This window comes from Lates calcarifer, linkage group LG23 (genome assembly GCF_001640805.2).
Source record: "Lates calcarifer isolate ASB-BC8 linkage group LG23, TLL_Latcal_v3, whole genome shotgun sequence".
NCBI classification, from domain to species: Eukaryota; Metazoa; Chordata; class Actinopteri; family Centropomidae; genus Lates; species Lates calcarifer.
Genome location: NC_066855.1, coordinates 1,372,923 through 1,395,434, shown reverse-complemented (window position 1 = coordinate 1,395,434; position 22,512 = coordinate 1,372,923). Strand labels below are relative to the sequence as shown.

At 41.5% G+C, this 22,512-nt stretch overlaps 1 protein-coding gene across 1 annotated transcript; it reads left to right on the top strand.

Annotated features, from left to right (window-relative positions):
• The first annotated feature begins 8,867 nt into the window (after nucleotides 1-8,867).
• On the top strand, nucleotides 8,868-22,424 carry hs3st3l (heparan sulfate (glucosamine) 3-O-sulfotransferase 3-like). Its single transcript, XM_018688683.1, has 3 exons — nucleotides 8,868-9,950; nucleotides 19,797-20,026; nucleotides 20,634-22,424. The coding sequence occupies exons 1-3, from the start codon at nucleotides 9,472-9,474 to the stop codon at nucleotides 21,020-21,022; spliced, it is 1,098 nt and encodes a 365-aa protein (XP_018544199.1). The 5' UTR covers nucleotides 8,868-9,471; the 3' UTR covers nucleotides 21,023-22,424.
• Nucleotides 22,425-22,512: the final 88 nt, after the last annotated feature.

The window sequence follows — 22,512 nt, the reverse complement described above, 5'->3', positions numbered from 1 at the left end:
CTGATGGAGGCCAGGCTATAGCAGTCACCACAGGGACATTGGTAGAAGCAGTGTTGGACTCAGGGGACTTGGGGATCGATGGAGGAACTGCTGGCTGTGATCTCCTCTGCTCAGCTGAAATAATGGCAAACCACTCTGGTCTCTGTGGGAGTATTAGAGTATGTAGATAATGGCAAGGCAGGCTTTGAGCAGCTTAGGCATGCCTTAAACAGGGAAATTAAAAGCATGAAGACCATTTTTTAATAGAAAATCATTCAATAAATTCTATAAAATCATACAGGAATAGCTTGTATATCTACAAGAATTTTGTTCAATCGGGTTAAAATTACAAGTATGCATCTTTTATAAGAAAAATGTTTTAATTAGAATCCCATGATGTTATTTACTCTTTTACTCAACTGGGTTGAAGGCAAATATTGGCAGACTAGGATTTTAGCTCTACAAATATTTCTCAGAGGCAAAGCTGCCTTGGAGACAGGAGTGATTTTGGTTGAGTTGAGATTTGTGTTCATATATAGTTTGGATTTATCCACAGTTTCCAATAAAATACTAAATGAGTGAATGAAAGCTCCTGAGTGAAACCAGTCTCCAGCACCAGCACTTCGGTCAGATTAAGTGCTTTAATCAGAAAGAGCAATGTTTGGGTCCCACCCCAAAAAAGGATTCATTTAAAACAAGATAAATGGAGAATGGGCTCATTACATGGAATCACAACTCCAATCCACTTGGTTAGTCGTGACGTGACGACCGACAAAAATACTGTTTATGGGTCCAACTCTACCTAGACTCACTTGTTTTCAAGATGGCGCAGTACACAAAACCGATTCAGGTGTCATTGTACCGTTTTCCTTGTGATGAGAAAGAGAGGAGGAAATTATTGCAGTTGACAAGTTTGATGCTAGCTGGCACTAACATTAGCCAGCTAGGTTAGCTGGCTAACGTTAGCACCCACAGACTTAAAACCAATATGTGGTTAGCAAGTACAGCTCATCCCTTCAGTCTTATCTTGTCTGTAAGTGTCACACAATTAAGTCAGAAACAGTAAACATGTTCACTGTAGTGTCCTCAATAACCTTCTGTCAGTGACCGTAAATGGTTGCCTCACCACCGATTAGACTGTGTGTGTGTGTGTGTGTGTGTGTTTGTGAGTCTGTTTATTGTGTACATACAAGTGAGTAGTTGTCTCCATGTGTGTGTCCATTAAGTGAGAGCAGCATATGTCACAGCTCAGTCAGCTTCTGTCTCAGTGGGAATACACTCCCTACAGCTGGCATTCACAGGGGAAAACACACACACACACACACACACACAGAAACCACAAGGAAAATGTGTAAAGCTGTCCTTCATTCTTAACCTCTTTACAAGATCGGATTATTTCCACTGTATAATTAGGAGCTGTGGGGTGTCCAGTCGAATTTGGGCCATTTAGCAAAAACAAAAATTGTTAAAGAGAACTCTCGTTTGTCGTCTTGTGCTGCTCAGATACAGTCGTGCCAACTCAAACACAAAGCAGAAAAACACAAATAATAGTTAACTGTTAACTCTTCACTTCATCTAGCTGCCTGGTAAATTTAATTAATTTAAGAAAAAGAACTCACATAGACAGAATTACGTAACAGTGAGTAGACAAACATATAAAGCTTTAAATACTACAAACTACTGATTGAGACGCCTCCATACGGAGTTCCCTGCATGCATCCCTTGTGTGTAATTTTTCGTCTCCATATGTGTGTGTCCTATTAAGGACCAATGAGATGAGGGCCCCAGGACCTGGATAAATGAACCGGGTTATTAGTCTCTGGCTGTTTAACGCTGTCAGGACCAGAGTCAGGGGAAAAAGAGGAGAGGAGAAAGAGAAGGAGTCCGGATGCTGATGTGGGGGTTGTGGAGAATATTTGGGTTGAAATGTGGACGTGGGGATGACATTGAATGAGCACTATTGACTATTGAATAATGCCTGGAGCTACAATAACCCCCGAGTCTCAGTGCAATAAGCTCAGGAAGCAGATTTAAGAATAGTGATTGAGAGAAAACGATCCAGATTTAAAACAATTTTTTGATAACATTCAAAAATCCTGCCCGGAAAAAAATTAAATCAATCATCCAATATCCTAACATGAGTGGATTTCAAAGTTACTGTGAGGGGAATCAGCACTTGTAGGAGGACTCCCGGCGTCTCAATTTGATGAAAGGTAAGAAAACACATTAGGGGTATAATCCTGTTTGAGATCAGGGGTCAAAGGGGGCGCTAATCTAGTGTTAGGAGATGCACAGGGAAAACTTAATCCCTACTGTAGTTTAGCCATGCATGATACATTTTGATTAAACATACCCCATTTCCGTGATCTGACACATAAATATGGGCTAATATTCAGCATGTGTTTCTTTGGTTTCTCTGCTCTTGCTAGAAAAAAAACACCATCAGATGGGAAACTAATGGGTCACTTGCAGCAAATAAATGAATGATAATGAGCGTGAACAAAAGTCCTATTGTTTAAATGTGAGTCTAAAATGTTAAATCACTTTATATCCATAACAAAGTCCTTTTTTATTGTAATTATATGAAAGCCTGTGGACAGACAGCGCGCATAATTATTCCCACAAATCCATATGAGAGCCGTTGCTTTTCATTTATCTCTATTGTACGCTGTGGAATGAGAAAACTAAACAGCAGTTGCTCCATTGATACGTCCATTAGGTACGGAGAACGTCTATCAACCTTAAAATGAGCTTGTAAATTTCACAAACACACGCAATTTCATGAGGAGAGGTCACTCTTTCCATGACAGCAGGTTTTTATAAAAGATGAGACAGGAAACTGGATGGGATTACTCCCATATTGCTATACTCTCTGTGTCTTTAATCCCCTTGCAGAGATATCCCTGTACAAACCGTGGACAACAGATTTATCTGGGATAACGTCCATGTCGTTACATAGTCTCCCCTCCTCTCAGAGGCCAAGGGGAGCAATAATCTGTCTCTTTTTACAATGGGGATGTTAAACAATGCTAGCAGATGTGTCTGGAAGCCTGCGGAAATGAGGACAGGCTTTCCAGCAGGTAGTCTTAATCTCTTTTTTTCCCTGATCTGTCTCTCTCTCCTATGCACTCATACACTTTATCTCTTTCTGCACTCTGAGTGCCAGGACATTAACCTGTTGTCTCTGGTGGTTAGAGTCCGGCGGCGATGCTCAGCGAGGGTTGGGTGTTGCTGAGCACTCATGCGTGTGCGTACGATTACTCTTGCCTGAGTGTAATAATACATTTTAATGGCAGAAAAAAAAAAAAAAACATCACGCGGCCGATTCTCCTTGTAAAAGCCGAATCAATATGGAATGTGAGGTGTTCATGCTTCAGCTGACTGCCGACGGGTCAATACCAAAATACATCGAGACCCAGGGAGAGGCTCTTTGCAATTACAATTCATTATTATTCCATTAGGATCCATAGAGAAACACTGTCGATACAGAGTTGTGAGGCACTTGCAGGCTCGTCCACGCCTCTGAACTAACTGTAAATGTTGTCCGTCCTTCCATGAAAAGTCTTCATCCCTTCGACTGTGTTAATCTTGTAACTTAAAGGGGTTAGAGGGTGTGGCTCAGCTGATTAGCCAGACTCTGCTGCATTGTGGAGATGTAGCCGTGCTGATAGTTGTGTTGGCACCAGCAGAAGGGCATTAGGGCAGATTAGGGTCGGCCAAGCAAACCCTTTAAACCCCCTTCACTAACCGTTCTGGAGGAGACACAACACAGCACAACCTCTGAGCAAGGCACTGGAAAAATCAAGATACAGTGACGTAAACAGGTCACTTTAAAGACCTCAGTATGCTTCAAACGAACTAGGTCATACAGTCTGCCGTCAAGCCACACCTAAAGGCTTAATACCTGTGAAGTGGGTGGCTTTTTTTTATAGTGCACAGTTTCTTCATTTGCGTTTGTGGTGTTGGACTCAGTTGTACCCATGAAGTCATTTGGGGGGCGGGCTGTGTCCAACAATCTCTGTAGCTCATAATCAATAATACAACAGTCACACCCAGTGGGGTTTGAACTTCTCTCAGCTCAAATGTGGCTGGAGGAGGAAACCTCTGCGGATATTTCGGTAAAGATCTCCTGAACGTCTGACATTGAAAATTGGATTGAAGCTTATATATTGTGCATTTAAACTATAGGATGTTTTATCAGATTTCTACAAAGCGTTGTCTGTAGCTGAGTTTTCTTGGTGCCACTCTGTCACTTTCCACCTACTGCTCTAATCCAGCCCTCTTGGTTTATGGGGAATATAGTCCCTTTAAATTGTTTAAGATTTTCAGATTTAAGGGCAGTTTTAACGCCACCCCTTGACCACAGCGCCTCTAATTTTTTCTTCACTCTGCTCACACTTGTTTATTTATTTATTTTTACATTTGTCCAGATTTGAGCTAGCATGTTGTTTAATGAGTTCAGTCTTCCAAAACAGAAGAAAAACATCCCTGTGTTAATCTGTAAGGCAACTTGTTTTTGTTTTTAGCAAGGTCGTAGCATATTATATTGTGCACAGTTCTTTGGAGTTGAGAATTATTACTATCTACAAATAGACTTGGTTTGTACCTGTAATCACAGAGATGGAGATCAACTACTACCTGACAAATAAACACAATCATTCACTGTAAGTGAAGCTCACATACAAACCCTGGCCACAGCCTACAGACTTACTTAATTGAAACAGCTCGGTAGAGCAGTGGACCGTGACCTGTATTTTACAATACATTGCAGCTACAACATGGAGAGGTCAAAGAAGCACCTTGCTCATTAAAACCTAAACCATATACACATGAAAAGACCCGAGTGCTCGCCACAAAGGAATTGAACACACACACACACACACACACACACACACACACACACACAAAGCCCTCCCCAAAGCAGCATAAGTAGAGCTTATCCCTTCTTGGAGAGCTCTGATCTGATCTGGCACCTACCTCTCATCCCTGTTCACCCTATGGGTCAAACGCACACTAACACACACAGACACACACACTCACACTCTTCATTAGGGCACTGTGTGGTTTCTTGGCCAGTGTGTGGATCAATGACAGGTGGAGAAGGTGCTGGGGGAGCAGGAGGTGCAGGCCTCTGATCTGGGTGTGGCTCTGGCAGGACTATGTGACCCTGCAGGCCTCCAAACCAGGACATAAGCAGGGACATAAAGGGAACTGTAGACAGTGATTAGCCCACTACTACTTCATCTATTGATCCCTGATCAAGTTTAAGTGAAACTTACTCTTGAACTCTCTCTAATCTGAAAAAACCCCATAATTTCAAATGATACTGGACAACTACATAAAGTTAGCTCTTGCAGATAATGAGAAAAGACCTGTATGTGTGTGTGTGTGTGTGTGTGTGTGTCTAAAAATCAATGGGCAATACAAGTTGAAAGCACACAAGTAACATGAACACAAGTAACATTAGCATAAATAAAGTATTATTAGCACAAATAAAAATAACGGCACCATTAATAAAAGTTACGTTAGCATAAACAAGGTAATGTTAGCATAAATAATAGTAACGTTAGCATAAATAAAAGTAATGCCAGCATAGGTGCAAGTAATATAAGAATAAATAAAAGCTATGTGAGCATAAATAAGGTAATGTTAGCATAAGTAAAAGTAATGCCAGCCTAAGTATAAGTTACGTTAGCATAAGTGATGTTAGCATAAATAAAAGTAATGCCAATATAAGTAAATGTAACGTTAGCATAAGTAAATATAATGTCAGCATAAATAAAAGTAACAGTATTAAAAAAAATAATTATCCTTTTTCCACTGTTTTATTGTTTGTTTTTCTGTCTTTTCCTAATTTCTGCTCTTCTAGTTTCTGGATTGATATAATAAAAAAAATATAACACAAGGCATCAGTGGCACGTTGGTTTTGAAGATTCATTCTCTTTCCGTCTATCTTCATGGCTCGACGCCAACAAGGAATAAGTGAGGAAAATATAAAAATATTAACTGCTTCAACGTGGCCTGTGGTGCTGAGAGAAGTTACTACCTGGTCTTTATGCTGGAAATGGATGGTGAGGTCAGCGGTCAGTGAGTGCGGTTCATTAGTTTGTGACTGTGATTGGCTTGCAGGTATAAGGCTCTCTGCTGAGTGACTTATGGCTGTAATTTAGCCTTGATTACATACACCATTACTTTAACTCTAATTAGACTGTCACTCAGGGTGGGGATGAAGGATGCAGACAACCTGGCTGTAAGGCTGTACATAAAGCTGATGACAAATATGTTGATTTTTAGGGAGGATCACGCTGCGTTAACATAGAGAGGCTTCCAAAAATTAAAGGCATACTGCACAGTGGAATTGTAAAGTCACAAACATCCAAAATTGAAAAATAATTGGAATCAGAATTGCCAGTAAATGCTGATTCCAGTTCATATTAAAAAAGATAAACATGTCTAAAACCCTTCTGATTTTATACATTGTGATGCAGGAGTGTATTAATCAGCTTGCTCTGGCCCTGTGTCAGATAATGAATCACTGCCTCGGGCTCCGGCCCTGACCCCGGGGTCACGCTTTTATAGACGACCACTTCATCACGGAACAATCTGCTGGGCGACTGCAGACAAAAGACACACAACCTCACCTGATGACCTTGTCTCCTGATCCATGGAGGGAGGTTGGAGAATAAAATAAACAGGAAATAATAAGAAGAAAAGAGATATCAACTTATAGCTGTTCATCGCTTTATAATGTCTGTGTATAAACTCAGTTTATGTAAATGTTTGTCATGTCGAGGTTGAATAAAGGGAAACTTTGACTTTGGTGGTAAGTGTTATTGAGCTGAAGCACATAATGATTTTCTTATTTCAGGGTCAGTTGAGCTCTGTGTAGCATTTTTACTTGGTTTGTTTTGGACGTTTACTGGTGTGGGAATATTTTTCCCCCAGAAATCTGCAGTGGAAATGTATTTATTTATATATTTATTTTCCCAGCTGAGGCGTATTTTTTTAGTTCTGTAACATCGATCTGATCAGTAAAAAGTACACTTTCAATAACTACATATTATTCTCCATTAAATTAAAATAAAGGACATTACATTACATTTTCTTTTATGGATGTGAAAAATATATAAAAACTCAAAACTTTTACATCTAACATAGACAAAAAACATTTTTGTAAATAGGAATAATTAAAATAGAGGACCCAAATAAGTAACGGTTATATTAGAAAAACTCCTTTAATATGTAATGTGGTCTTTGTTGTCTGTGTTTTTGTGCTACACCTCAGTATTTCTTATACACTTTAATCAGAATACTCCTTTTTGTCTGAAGTTCGGAAAGCAGCCAAAGTTTACCGCCATCATTGTTTGTACGTTTGTCCGTTCAGACTCATTATTACCAGTATTAGCAGTATTATGCAGGATTCACCTGATCAGTGACTGTATTTTCATTAAAACTATTTTAACCAAGAACTAATGTAATAATTTCAACAAATATTCAGTAGAATGACATTAAATTTATTGTTTTTAATTTGTATTCCATGACATTTATCAGTTTTTTGATCTAGAATATAACTACTACCATTTACAGTAGTCGATTGCTTATGAAAACCATAGAGTCCAAAAGGGATTTTTCCTCCACTTCCATTTGTTTTTGTTTTTTTTACCAAATGGGAGATATCGTCACTGTAGATAATAAAATCCAGTATCAGTGCGCCCTATTTTAAAAGAAGCTATACACAATTAGTTTGTATCTGGTTTCTCTTTTTGAATATGTAACACCGCAAAAACAGCTAATGACTACAAGGCTTGTAGTGGGGGTGACCAGTTTGGAATAATGAGACGTTTTCCTGTTATTCCCATATTCCCTGCATAAAACCTGCAGAACCCCCGGGGAGATGATGGTCGTGATAGAGGACAAAACAAGTTCACTTATATTCACAGGATTTGAAGTTTTCTAGTTTGATGACAACTGGGGCGAAAAGTGTTAATGAGACAGGGGGCAGTGTAGAATATTGACAGAGACTAACAGTACTCAATTATTGTCAGAGTAGATTAGATTATCTCCCTATTCACTCAGTTTGAGATGAAAACTACAAAGTCATGGCGTGTAAACAAGCCTGTAATTATACACCAGTCGTGTTATATTTGCATTTATAAGCCCAGTCATATCTGGTGTCAGGTTGTTTTGGCCTGTGGAGGAAGGAGAAGCGAAACAAAGTTTTATCTTGTTGTAGAAAATGGATGGCAGATCTTTTGAGTCTCTCACTGCAGGACAATGCAGTGGTTTTATGGCTGGGGTCACATCTGCTATGGGATAATGACAGGGGTAAGCCAAATGGAACATGAAGTATGTGCGTATTTGTGAGTGTGAATGAATGTGTGTGCGTGCGCATGCTCGTGCACGTGTGGTTGGAAGGGGGAACTAATGAGTCTCCTATGAGCTATTATCCGTATCTTAGCTCCGCACTCTGCAATAATAAAAGCCAACATTGCAGAGCTCCCTAACCGGGGGACTGCAACACAACACACTCCTCTGCTAATGCAAGTGATAAAGCATCAGCTCGTGATGATCAAAAACAGTGAACTCATTTGTTTAAGAATTACGTCCATTTTTAAGTATCTCTTCCTGAAAAACTGATCACTGCATCTCACGGTGTGGAATGATTCTCAGATATTTCTGAATGATGTTTACTCAGACTGTCCTTTGGGGTCAGGATCAGCCGTCTATTGGCAGCTGCTCAAAATATTCTAATACTGTCAGACCACTAAGCCAAGTATGTGATCTGTCTTAGAGCATCAGCTGAGTGTGATAAAGCCAGTTCCAAATCTCACCGTGCCCCCAACTTGTTCACGTATTGCTACGCCAACACTAACTGGATCCTCTGGTTATTGTTATGGGTATACAGGTGTTTTTGTTGATGGGTATACAGACTGTCAGTCAGTCAATCAGATGAGAGATAATCGCACATATGAGGTTTGGCACATCGTCTGCGCACCAGTTTCCCCCAATAAATAATACTGGAATTGGAAGCGAGTTGGGCCATGACCCTCCAATCACAGGTATGTAAGGGGAGAAGAGAGAGAGGGGGAGGGAGGGAGAGAACCTCCGTGAGTTGAGCCGTGTTGGAGAGACGCACAGTAATCCCGTGGAGTGGAGAGAGAGACAGGTCCCGCACCGGCCGGCTCGGATATTAGAGCTTTATTCTTCTCCCCACGCTGCCGGGGGTGGCTGAGTAAGTGGGCGCACTGCCTGGATGTCACGCAAAAACTAGTTCCACTGATTTCTTTGAGGCTGACTGGTCGGCTGTTTTTTGGGGGGAGGGGGTGGGTGCCCAATGCGCTCCGAGCGCACAGCCTGAAGGAGGAGGAGAGCAGCAGAGCGCACCGACAGACTCTCCAGGAGTTACCAGCGTGTTAACGGAGACAGAGTATGACGGGATGTGAGCTGAACTTGTGGTAGAATGGCACCGCATCTCACATGGATCTCTGAGGGATGGCAGCTTTTCACCACCATCACCACCACCACCATCCGAGCGCGGACCTGCGGCGGCTCTTCCACCGGCTCACCGTCGCCTCCTCTCTGAGCATCCTCTGCTTCTCCCTGGTCTATCTCCTCACCGGATGCTGCGAGTCGGAGCTGACAGAAAACTCTGAGATCAAGACACCGACGCGCGAGTTCCTGGTGTCGGGGTCAGGATGGCCGTACGAGAGGAACGGAACCGGCGCCGCTCAGGACGGTATGTCCGCTGCAGGCGAGGGCGCATTCAGCGGTCATCCCGGGCTGGAGGCGAACAGCTCGGGAAAAGAGTGGACCGCCACTCGGAGGTTACCCCAGGCTCTGATCATAGGGGTTAAAAAGGGAGGCACCAGGGCTCTGCTGGAGTTTCTGCGGCTCCACCCGGACATCCGCGCCCTGGGGTCTGAGCCACACTTCTTCGACCGGCATTACGCACGGGGACTGGACTGGTACAGGTACGCACACATTACGCAGGGGAATCCATCTCAGCAGAGTCACTGAATCTACCACTGAGTGTTCAAAATTAACTGCACTGCGTTTTTTTTTCTTTTTTTAAAATCATCTTTATAATAGAAAAATCTGTCTTATCCCAGCTTTAATTTACACCTGAGCAAGCCACATTCTCTGACTCCATATGAGGTTTTTTTTTTCCAATTTTACAAAGATGTAACTCAGTGCCTGGACAAAGAAATGGACAGTCCTTGTCATTTAAATAATGAACTTTAACTTGATTCCTGCTTTCTTTGCGATTGTCCAAGTCAGAGAGCCAATTAGAAACCTCCAGCTTCCACTTGAAGAAATGAATCCTTTTGTGTTGTTTGCATACCCAAACATATCCACAGCTATTCCACGGAGGTTTAGGTGACAGTCAAAGAGACTCTGCCATCTGGCTATGCCAATCTGTGCATGTGTGTGTGTGTGTGTGTGTGTGTGTGTGTGTATACAGTAGAGAGAGAGAGAGAGAGAGGCCTGAGGATGAGTTCTCACAGAGCAGCAGAGTAATCATCTCTGGAGCCGGAGCCAGATGTTACTGTTGTCATGTGGCTCTGTTCTCAGCCTGTTCCATGAAAACTTGGAAATACCAAGAACACACTCACACATGAATGAATGAATGAATGAATGGGATCCAGGGGAGAGTCGCCCATAACTAGCTGGGGATAATTTGGGGAGATAAAGGAAAGGAAGGGTTTTCAGCAGACCCAGGGATCCAGATTTCTGGGCTTTGTTTGTCTTTTTTAAACTCGGAGTGGATGCACCTATAGACGCACAAACTGCTCCAAATACGACAGATTTAAAATGCATCCAAATCTGGACTGTGTGGCGTGCTGTTAACCAGCTTACAGTATATTACTGGGGCTCACTGGCTCAGCTCTGGGAGCCTGTTTAACCTACGATGGAGATAAAGTGAAAGGATGAATCTCTGCTTCCTGTTTATATGTTGATGAGACCACAGATGCACAGAAAGAGACAGAAAAACACGCCATCATGGCAAAGCTGTGGGATGTAAACCGAGCCAGAAAATTCATAAAATCTGGAAGTGCTGGGAAAGCCTCTGTAGTCCATGCTGTCTGCCAGCGTGTGCAGCATGTCTGTGTGTTACACCTGGTGATGTGAACGTGACACCAGATTGTCACATCTTCCCCTCGGCACAGATGGGGCTCGCTGCTCGTCGAGCCACTTGACATCACTGTCAGCTCTGTCAATTGACCTCTGACTCCAGGTCACTTTACTCTGGGAGTTAATGATGTGTTCACAGCACTTCATAACAAACAGCACACACCCAGAGTACACACACACACTGACAAAGGAAATGTCTCTTTGTTTTGGTTGCTCAAAAGAAAAACACAAGTATCTGTATCTGCTTATTGATTCAGAGTATTTTCTTGTATTTTAGAATAAATCTGGCTTATTACAAGTTGTACATTCCAACAAAATTATTTCCTGAGATCTGGGAAAACAACAGAGTCTGATGATGAAATTACTAAACCACTTTATATGGAGAGAAAATTAAAAGTGAGCGTTCCCAGAATGTTTTTAATTATCCCTCTTTGTACAGGAAAACTGTGCACAAACACTCACCAAATTAAAGGTCAAAGTTGGTCTTTAAACTGTGACGGGAGACTCTGTCTCTGCAGTCGTCTACACTCTGAAAGAGCAACTGTAAAGGCTCAATGAGCGTCCACGTTTTTCCGACTTCTCACCTCCATCATGACGTCACTCCTAGTTCAGACTTCGGCCTCCGATGGAAGGCAGAATAATCTGTTAAGATGTTTAAAGCAGACTTGAAAACTATTTTCTGTTCAAGCTGAAAAAGTTTCTGTTTAAAACTTTACAATTCCTACAGCTCAGTAGGAACCGATTATAGAAAAGTGCTGCCTTTTTATTGCATCAATCTGTGCAATCTCTATTATCCAGACAGACGTTCTGAACAGAGTCAGGACAGAGTCAGACAGTAATGTATGTCAATGAAAAGGAGTCCTAAAAATGTGTTTTTAATCTACTTAATTTGCATTTAGTTGTTACTCCAAATTCATGACAGGGAGCCTTTAATGTCAAGTTAGCCTGACCTAAACCTCTTCTTTATTTTTTGCAGAATCATTGTCTTTACATTTAGATTGATGATAGACTGATTACTCATGAACTGTTGGCAACTGCTTTTTCAAAAATTAATGGAACAAAGAACAGCAACAGGTTGAGTAACAAACCTGTGTTCGAGGTTTAAAAACTCTGTGATTGCTCAGATTCCTCTTTTTAGCGACAGTGCACATTCCCTATTTAAGAAATTTGCTTTTTAAGTAAAATGTCATTATTACTGATATAAATCACGACTAAAAGTAAGAAAATAAGACCCAGGTTGTTCCATAAAGCAGAATTATTCTTAGAGGCAATAGTGTGCTTTCATATCACACAGCAAATGGAGGGTCAGCTGTGGTGCTTTACTGAGCTGACATTACATTTCTGTACAGCTGCTTTTTTCCTCTCAAACCCTATCATGGATAATCAAAGAGAATGAGATATAGTGCATCTTCCTCTGGATCACTCCTCGTCTCTCTCAGAGTAAAATAACATTTAGCTTCACCGGGGCAATTGAGATCAGAGCCCCTGACAAAGATCCGCTAATGGCGTTTGGAGCGGAGATTGGATCTGGAGGAGCGCTGCGATGAGCCCCGAGATGGACTGGAAGTTTCCTCCTTACTGTGTTGTCTAGGATCGATAGCTCTATCTCCTCGCTCTGACCTTGGGTTGACTCCAGCATTAGAGCGGTTAGCGTTGGTCAGCTCGGCTTCTGTTACAATTAGCAGGAAGCTTTATCCTACATTGGCATATTCCCTCCTGCATAGGCACACAGGGGTCATGTTACACACAGCCTTTTCTCTTTCTGTAGCTCTGCAGGAATCCATTAAAATTACTCATCTGGAAAGTCACATCTTACTCGCGGCGGTTTCTTGTGCAAAGGCGGCTTAACAGGTGGACGATGAAAAATAAAGGGGAGATAAAGCAGAAGGCGAACAGATAAGGTTCGGGTGAGCTAGAGGTTAAGGGTGAAGTCGGTGTTACCGCAACCTCACACATCTTCACTGACCTTTGCTTCAACCCCGCGGGACTGTTATCAGAGCCGGGCCGGGTGTTCGTATTTGTGTGTAAATGCTGACTTCTTCACGTTCTGTCACCGCTCTGTCCTCCAGACAGCCAGGTTGGATTTTGTTCTTGAGGTACAACGGAGGTTTATCGATATAATATTGACTCCAAGTTACCAGCACAGCTTTAACCTGAGAGGTTGCATTGTCAGTGTTTGCTGCTCCCGATCATTTCCAAGAAGTCACGTTTTTCAAAAACGTCAACTAAGCTAAGAGCTTAGAGGACAAGCCCTCAACATAGCTTATCACAGACATCAGCTGTAGCTAGCTGTAAGCTTATGCTAATGTTTAAAAAAAAGTGTTTGTTGTTTTCTCCAAGTGAGTTGTTTCCATATAATTTGTTTTCAAAGGACTACATGATATAATGCTAAAAGGCTGAGGCTAATACGCTACAAAACAAACAAATTTGAGGCTAAACTTCAAATGCAATCGAAAGCAGAACAAGACAAACATGCTATTATTATAAACCCTAATATACTAGCATCTTGGCTCCTAAACAGTGGATGGTCTGGTCCTGAACAAACATTTTTCTAACATAACTTTGTAAAACTACAAAATAATGTTGTTAGCTACTGACAAGCTAGTTAGCCAGACATGCTATTGCTGCTTAAGTGCAGATTTATCCTTTTTTTGTAAAAGCTAGAAAAATGACACCATTCAGTTCTTTGGCTTAGTCCAGTCTAATTTTATCTTTCCTATTTTTGTTATTGTTGTTATCCTGTCAAAAATCTTTCGTTAGCATTAGCCAATGGGCAGTTGTTAGCCTGGAATCATTGTGGCTAACTCGAAGAGTTCAGTTTTCTCAGTTTATTTATTTAGTCTGGTTTTGAATTTGTGATGCCTGTGTTTTATTTATAGCTAAACTCTTTCTATTATTCTCTTTCTATTCTTTTTATTTCATTCTTTTCCGTTCAGTGAGCCTTTTAATCTATTTGCAGGGAGAGGATTTTCCCAAGCTGCTATACTCATAAAGCCGCAAGTTCGTGAACTTATATGTTTGGACGACTGAATAAGTAACTTCTTCAGTTTTCCGCAGTATATTCAGTCTCTGAGGCCCTCAATTAGTTTGAATTAATTTTGAGGCACCACGCCTCTCAGGACATACAATGACAAAAGGGGAGGAACGAAATTACTCCGTCTTTTCAGAGTCAGCTGCTCTGATGGCACCGATTCATTTGCAATTCATATTGAACTCGTTAAGGGAGGCTTTTAAATTCATACCCATACATTGGCGGCTTTGTCCTGCCATGACACAGCACATGGTGCTACTTGTGTTTTTGTGTTTGTACAATGGGAATATAATTGCCATGCAAATCGCAGAAGAATGGCTGCCAAAACATTTGATGTTCAGCAGGATTCAGTGGGCGGTTATTAGCAACAAACACGAAAGGCGGATTTTCTGATGAATCAGATTTGTTGATCTGCAGAGAGGGAAAGTAAGTGGTATCAAATATTTTTTTAATTTTTTGTATTTTTGGCATGTGTTTGCAAACATGCTTAAGTGTGGAGTAATTAATGCAACAAGAACTGATTTGATTTTGTTGCCATGCTAAGTTTTGTTTTGCTGTGGGGTTCAGGTGTGGTATGTCCTGTTCCTGTACTGTACGGGAGGCGATCACCATAAGGCCCAGACGGGTGGGGAGATCTGGCCCTCATTAAGGCCCTCCCCTGGGGTTTGGAAAGCAAAGGCAGTGAGGTGGAGGGGGGGAGTCCGGGGACCCTTTATGATGGATGTCTCCTGGAAGTGGACAGGGCACAGCCACAATGGACTGACCCTTTAAAGGTTCCCCTTACTGAGGAAATGGATGAGCGGTCCCCCCAATAACACACTCATGCATGCGGACACAGAAACACACACTCAAATCTCATATTTGACTCATGAATAAACAGTCAAGTGTGTATAATGAACACAATCAATACTGTGCTTCTTGACTGGCTGTTGTTTCCTCCTTGGATCAAACAACCAGATTTTACATCTTTGATCCAACACCCCCTCGAATCCCCCACATATTTCCTGCTGTACATTTGACGTTGCAATTGCTTCACATTTGTTAAGAACGCTAACACAGACACACACACACATCACATGACACAACATGCTACTGATGGGGCTCCAGAGGGTCCTGGCTCCCCCAGTCTCCACCTGCCACTCTTGGTCCCAGCTGAGGCCCCAGTGCTGCATTACCATTCTCAGTCTGTCCCCTTACATTTACTCAAACACCTCCTCGCTTCGTACGCCCCTATCGTACCACATTCATCCCAATATGCACAATCCCTACTAGGCTGTACACCATCCGCACCCGCCCACGCGTAGTTAGCTTAAGCCCCCATAGGATCAATAGCCAGTGGCCTTGGCTGGCCTGAGGAAATTCACCAGGGAGGCCTGCTGAAATATTGGGAAATGGACGACAAAAGAGAGGTCCCTCAAAGGCAAGCAGAGGCTTATTATAAGCTCCTGGATAATCCCTGTGTTCATCATGCTGGATGTTTGATCTCACACTCAATAGTAAATGAGCAGTGTAAGGATGTTGCTAAAACAGGGTTTTTAAACTGCCAATTAATTCAACAACCTTTTTTTGGAGGGATTTTCTCTCTAACACATGCTGCTCCACTTCCACTCCCCTACTTTGCAGGCCAACCAGTAGGGGTCACTAGGGAGGATCCCTCACTGGCTTCCCACCCATACACACAACCAACAATTACCTATGCCATCCCTAACACGACCAAACCTTAAGAGTAGAGGTCATAACTCATTACTTGTTTTTGGTACAGTCATATGGGTCAGTATGAGAGCATTCAGGTATGATGTAGGAAATGGTTGCAGTTGATAAGTTACAATTTTTAAGTGAATGAAGAAAAATTAAGTTTGACGTCAACAGGTACTAACATTAGCCAGCAAACCAAGCTATTGTTAGCTGGTTAGCAGGCACCCCCAATATAAGCTATAGGTTTTAGACGGTGTTTCTTGCTTTAAGTCCACATCTTCGGGTTTCGTTGTCAGTCCTTTTCTGTGCTGCCCAGCTCAGGCGAATAAAGCTAACCTTAGCTAGCTATTTTCACTTAACTAATGTGAAAATATAAGGCGATAATTAACTGTTTTCACTATTATTGGGAAGCACAGAAAAGCTACTGTTACAAGTTTTTTTCAGATTAATTCCATATTTACCTGCTTCACACAACACTAAAGGTGTACAAGCTGCAGGTTAGAAAATAAAAATCTAAGTCTAACCCTTTCACAGTATTTTGTCTAACGTAACAACATTTCTTTCAGAATTTATAAAGCAAAATAACTTTCCTCTGGTTCTGCCAACTGAGGTTCAACTCAACCAAAAACATTATTTCTGACTTGGAGAAAACGTTGCATAACTTAATCTCCAGTCTGCATTTATTCAAGGATAAAACTAAAGTTACAGACATATCCCCAGGATCACAAAGTACTCTATGCCAAAAGTAGGATAAGGGCTTATTTAGTTATTAGAAAAACTAACAGCTATTTTGTCTGTCAATTAGTGCATCTGTGCAAAGCTCATAGCAGAAGCATATTTATAAAAGACCTTTTCTTGTGATGGTGCTCTTAGGGGCAGTAATTAGCTCTTTGTGCTTAGGTAATGGTATGGGGCTCTTGGCTCTGAGGCTATTCACAGACAGATTGCTAATGGAGGCACGTTTGTATCCACTCCCATCATTCCTTCATCAGTCACCCACCCCTTTCATTTAAAACACTCCAGCAAATACTGAGACACACACACACAGTCTTTAAAGGGTCTGGTAAAAATCCACCACACCCACCCTTTGTGTTTGTGTGTGTGTTTTTTTTCTTTATACGTGTGTGTGTGTGTGTTAGAGATGGCCCATTGGGAGACCAGAAGCATGATAGCAATTGCTTGACTAATGAGTGAATAATGAGTGTATGTTTTTGTTTTGCAGTGTGTGTGTGTGTGTGTGTGTGTGTGTGCGTGCATGTGTGTGTAACAGACTGTGAGGCTCCTCCTGTTCGGGTATTGGAGTTAAAAGGGAAGTCTTCAGGCTAAGTGGTGGTAAGCACTGCCTCACACCAATCAGATCAAATGAAATCACTGTGTGTGTGTGTGTATGTGTGTGTGTGTGTAGGTGTGTGTATTTGTCAGATTCATAAAAGTGGGGCCAGCTTTCAGGGGTGGGGGTGGGGGGGTGGATGTATTGACAGGAGGTCGTATTGCAGGCGCATCTGAAACCTGAGCCGATATCAGAAGACAGTCAGAGCATCCTGTCCTCACTGTACCAGCTCTCTGTCCCTTCTGGTCTCTTTCTGTTTGTCCTTCTTTTATTAACATCTCATTTATAACTCCTTGGGAACATTTTTTATTGACTCTGTTTTGTAATATGTTCCCAAAATAGGAGAGTACATAAAAAAAACAAAACAAAAGACAAGGGCACCTTGGTTCTCACTCATGAGTTTTCTCTTTCTTGACTGTAATAATAACTCTTTAATGACAGAATAATCACCATTTTAGGGTCTTTCAGCTCATTGTTTTGGTTTTACAGCTTAGGAGTTTATTGTTGTTCAGTCTCGCTTCTCAACTTTAACAACTTCAATATATCAGTGGTGTGTTTATTTCACTTCTTATTTCACTGCCCAAAACATTAAACGAAAGGCAGAACAACACACAAAAAAAAGACCAAAGAGAAAACTAACAGCAATACCAAAAAGCAGCCAAGCAACAAACAAACAAAATGAAATGAAATATAAATTTTAAAATGATTTGATTGATTGAAGTTGACTGATATTCTGGTAAAATCTTTGAGTCCGTTGAGATTTTGGGGATTAAAATCTGATATTTATACATTTGAATCGGTTAAAACCCTTGAGGACCAAACTAGTGTTTGTCTTTGATTTTGCGTGTTTATTACTTATAATTATGTAACATTACAGTAACAATTGAGAAACCAATGCTTCTTAAAAATTAGATTTCAGAATTTCAATTTGAATCGTCTTTCATCCATTTTAGATAACCATTGATTTCTATTCATACCTTTCAGTAAAATACGTGGAGCCAGAGTTTGAGCAGTGGCTATCTGTTTCTATTAAAAAACTATTGAATCTTGTGTGAATTATGTAATCCATCACAGTAACTCTGACCAAATTTGAATTAAGTTTGGTCAGAGCTGCATAAATAAATAAATAAATTTTAAACATAAAGTAATTTTCATTCTGTATGGAGATGAAATCAATGGGGGAAAATCAATAGGGGACTGTGATGGTGAGAAAAATCCATTCAAATATATGAAACTGTACAGCTTGCATTCAAAACTGGTAAGCAAAAATACACATAAAAGTACGTGATTCGTAGCTAAAGAGATAAACTCTGTAAACACACTGGTATGGGCCTCTAAGCTGCATTTAAACAAGCTGAGATGCTGATTCAGAGCTGTGTATGACCACGCTACTGAGGCTGTGTGTGTGTTAGTCGGTCAGGTGTGTGGCAGGTGTGTTGGCAGATGTCCCTGAGTCCCCAGCTGGTCCTGTGGGGCCTCTGGAATCATTTATCTCTAAATGAGTCCCATCTGCTGGGCTTCTGGTGTGGAGGTAGAGGTGAACAGAGCGAGACACACTCAAGGAAAGACTCCTGTGTTTGTGTAGCACGTATGTTTGTCGGGATCACTGGAGATGTACTGTATGGACACTCACTGATGGGAGTGTGATGTGTGTCAAAGTGACTTACAGGGTTGTATGAGTGAGATGCACTGAAGCCTCATAGAGTAACACAGTTTATCCACTTTTTCAGACTACTCTGACTACTCTGTCTGTTGGCCTGAATATTTACAAAAGAATGGAAACACTTAGCTTAGCTTAGCATAACAACTGGAAGCAAAGGGAAACAGTTAGCCTCACTCTGTCAAAAGGTAAAGACATTTACCTCTCTGCACTTCTAAAAGGTCACATCTAAATAACAACTGTGATTGTAGAGCTTGGTTGCCACCTTCATTATAGGTGGACGGCTTTCCCTGTTAGTGTGTCCAAGTGGTATTAATGTAAGAATACAGTTATAGTTTCACCATTGCTCGATTTATAAACGTCACTGCCAGGAGACATTTATTTATATTATCAAGTGGACAACGAATCGTTTGTTTGTTTCTGGCTGCTAGCAGTAGTGTTAGCAAAACGGCTGCTGCTATCAGCCTGTCTACTGTCCAAAGGAAGAACTGAAAAAATCCCAACCCTGATTGCAGTGCTATGATAAAGGCAGAGTAAAACACCCACTGTAATTACTAAGTCGGCAGGTTTTACTACTTATTGATCTAACAGAAATAAAGTGAACTGACTGTTAGCCTCTCAAATTCTGCTGCTCCCTCCATAGTTGGACTGACCAAATCCTGGTTCTTTGCCTTCTCTAACACTGCTCTGTAAAGTTTTCACAATTACTCTGGTTGTACCATTTCTGCTACCTGGAGAAAGCTAGTGATAGCTACCGGGGAACACTGAATGCCATCAGCATTTACTTCATAATGATAAGTTATACCAAGAGTTATCTTGTCAGTTTAGAAATCCACTGTCAAACAGATTCAAATTGTCTGTACCTTTTATATACTGCAAGACACTAAATACAATCTGATAAAATGTTCTGTTGGTATGTTGTCAGTGATTTGTTTATTATACCGACCATATTTTTCCTACACTTCCAGAAGTATGATGCCTAAAGCCCTGGATGGCCAGATTGTTATGGAGAAGACGCCTCGTTACTTTGTCACCGTGGAAACGCCAGAACGAGTCCACGCCATGTCGCAGGATGTAAAGCTGATTGTGGTCGTCCGAGACCCCGTGACTCGAGCCATATCTGACTACACGCAGATCATCTCCAAGACCCCCGACATCCCTCCATTTGAGAGCCTCGCCTTCAAAAACCGCACCACAGGTACAGAATTATTCTGATGTTTGACCTCAAGGTGTTTGATCCAGTCGTCAATACAACACATAAAAAGACAAACCTGCAGTCCTGGCCTCTCATACAATACACTGACTCTGCCCTCGAACTGTTCTTCCAAAGTTTAATGAGATGTAGGCTGTATAAAATAAATAAATGGTTCTAGCCCACAGATAACTCACTAACGCTATGGTTGTATTACAGCATACTTTGTGTTTGAAGCCTCCAAATTGTGGGAACTGCAGTTCCAAGACTTAAGCATGATTGTCCCTCAAATCAAAGAAAGCCAAAGAATAATAACAGGAGTTACAGAATCCATGAATATGAACTTTTTAATGCTGCATTACCAATGTTTTGTATTAACAGTAATAAGGTTCAAAATGTCTCACTTACATGGTTCTTATATTCCTGGAACTCTGACTCTATCCATTTGTTACAGATGCTTGCCCTGTCTCAGTTTTCTGGGTGGAGGGTCATCAGTATCAGGCTTTGAGAAGCTCTGGACTAGGCCATTGGCCAAAGGATAATAGCTTAAATGTGAACATTGTATTAGAATCTGAGACGATCATGACAATATAAATGTCTTTTTTGTCTTTAGGTCAGATTGATTCTCTGTGGAGCCCACTGTGGATCGGCCTGTACGCCCAGCACCTGGAGCGTTGGCTGACCTGGTTCCCCAGGTCCCAGATCCATCTGGTCAGCGGGGAGAGACTCATCTCCGACCCAGCCGGTGAACTGGGCAAAGTCCAGGACTTTCTTGGCCTCCAGAGGATCGTTACAGACAAGCACTTCTACTTCAACAAGACGAAGGGCTTCCCCTGCCTAAAGAAGCCAGAGGGCAGCAGTAAACCTCACTGTCTGGGGAAGACAAAAGGGAGGACGCATGCCTCCATCGACCCAGAGGTGATGCAGAGGCTGAGGGATTTCTACAAGCCACATAACCAGCGCTTCTATCAGATGGCAGGGCAGGACTTTGGATGGCAGTGACCCTCTGATTGTGTGTTTGTTAGAATTACACTGCTTTGGGTAGAAGCCTGTGCAAATCTTCCATCTGACTGAAACAGATGCAAGGACTCAGTTTGAAAAAACTCCAGAGAACACAGCCAATTATCTGCTTCTGACCAGCAGAGCTGCATCTCAGAGACTTGGTAATAAAAACCCAGTGTCAATACGTTCACCTCTACCAATCATTTTTCTTGTCCAAGTGTTTGAGCGTCATTTTATATATCATAGATGTTGAGTAAAGGAGGCGATTGCACTAACAGTTTGTGGTATGTAAAAAGGGAGTCCTCTCACAGCTTTCTTGTTTGGTAGGACACTTATTCCTACCCTAGGTGGTTAAATAAAGCATCTATGTGCAAGTTGGTCTTAAGACTGTGGTTGCTATAGGTTACGGCTGTATAAAGTTGATTGGTGAAATACACAGTGTAGCTTTTAGTGTCTCTGGTTTGCAGTTTAATCCTGTAGTTGGTAGGCTGTAGTGGCACGAACCCAGAACAGACCATGCATTTTCACGTTCTCAAATTTCCATAACTTTCTTCTTCTACCTGTTTGTTCTTCAGTCTCACTGGTTAAGAATTTAAGGGCAATCAATGCATACATATTGAGTATCGTCCTCCAAGCATTGTTCCCGAAAAAGGGGGGATGAATCTTTTATGTGGCGAGTGGCAGAGGGGTGAGCGAGAGAATCTTTATATGAGCTCAGATTTGACTGAGTGGTTTTGTATTCTTGAATAATGAATGTGGATAAATGGATGTAGGGGAACTGGTGTGGATCACTTGCCTTTTCGCACATTTCTGTGCCTAGGCCGAGGTTAGCATCCCGACTGCAAAACCGCCCTACTGTACCTTGAGTGAAGTAAAGGGACCACTGGAGGACAACCAAAACAAGAGCAGGTCAAATCAATGAGACAGGGTCAACCTGTCATTGGCCATTTCTCTGGATGTGATGTTTGAAGCTTTCAGGCTTTCTTGTGTTACTGTGAGGGCCTACTTACAGGGTTGTCTGTTTTCAGTTTGCATGTATTTGCACTAGTTTGAAAGCATAAAAAATAAAAAGTATTTTTAAACATTAAGCATTCTTTCTCACAGCTTCTTTTCATCATTGTTTACTACAAAACGCTAATATTGTACGGTTTTATTTTGTGTATGGTTTGGATTTATGTTGAATGAGAGCTCAGAGCAGTAATGCAATTGCTCTGCAAATAAATTAATTTACATCAGAGATGTAAGGGCTACAAACTGCCTTGTTGCTAAGATGCAGTCTGGGGGTCCCTGTAATAATGTGAATAGTAAAATTAATTTAACGAGTTTGGTTATTCTGTTGGTTTTAACAGGTCATTCTAATTTTGAAATGATAAATTAAAATAAAAACAAATAAAACAAAATCTTTGACAGACCACAATGTGATATTTCCACTCCTATATGTGTGTAGTTGCTGGGTTGATCCCTGCCAGTGTCAATATCGGTTAGAAAAC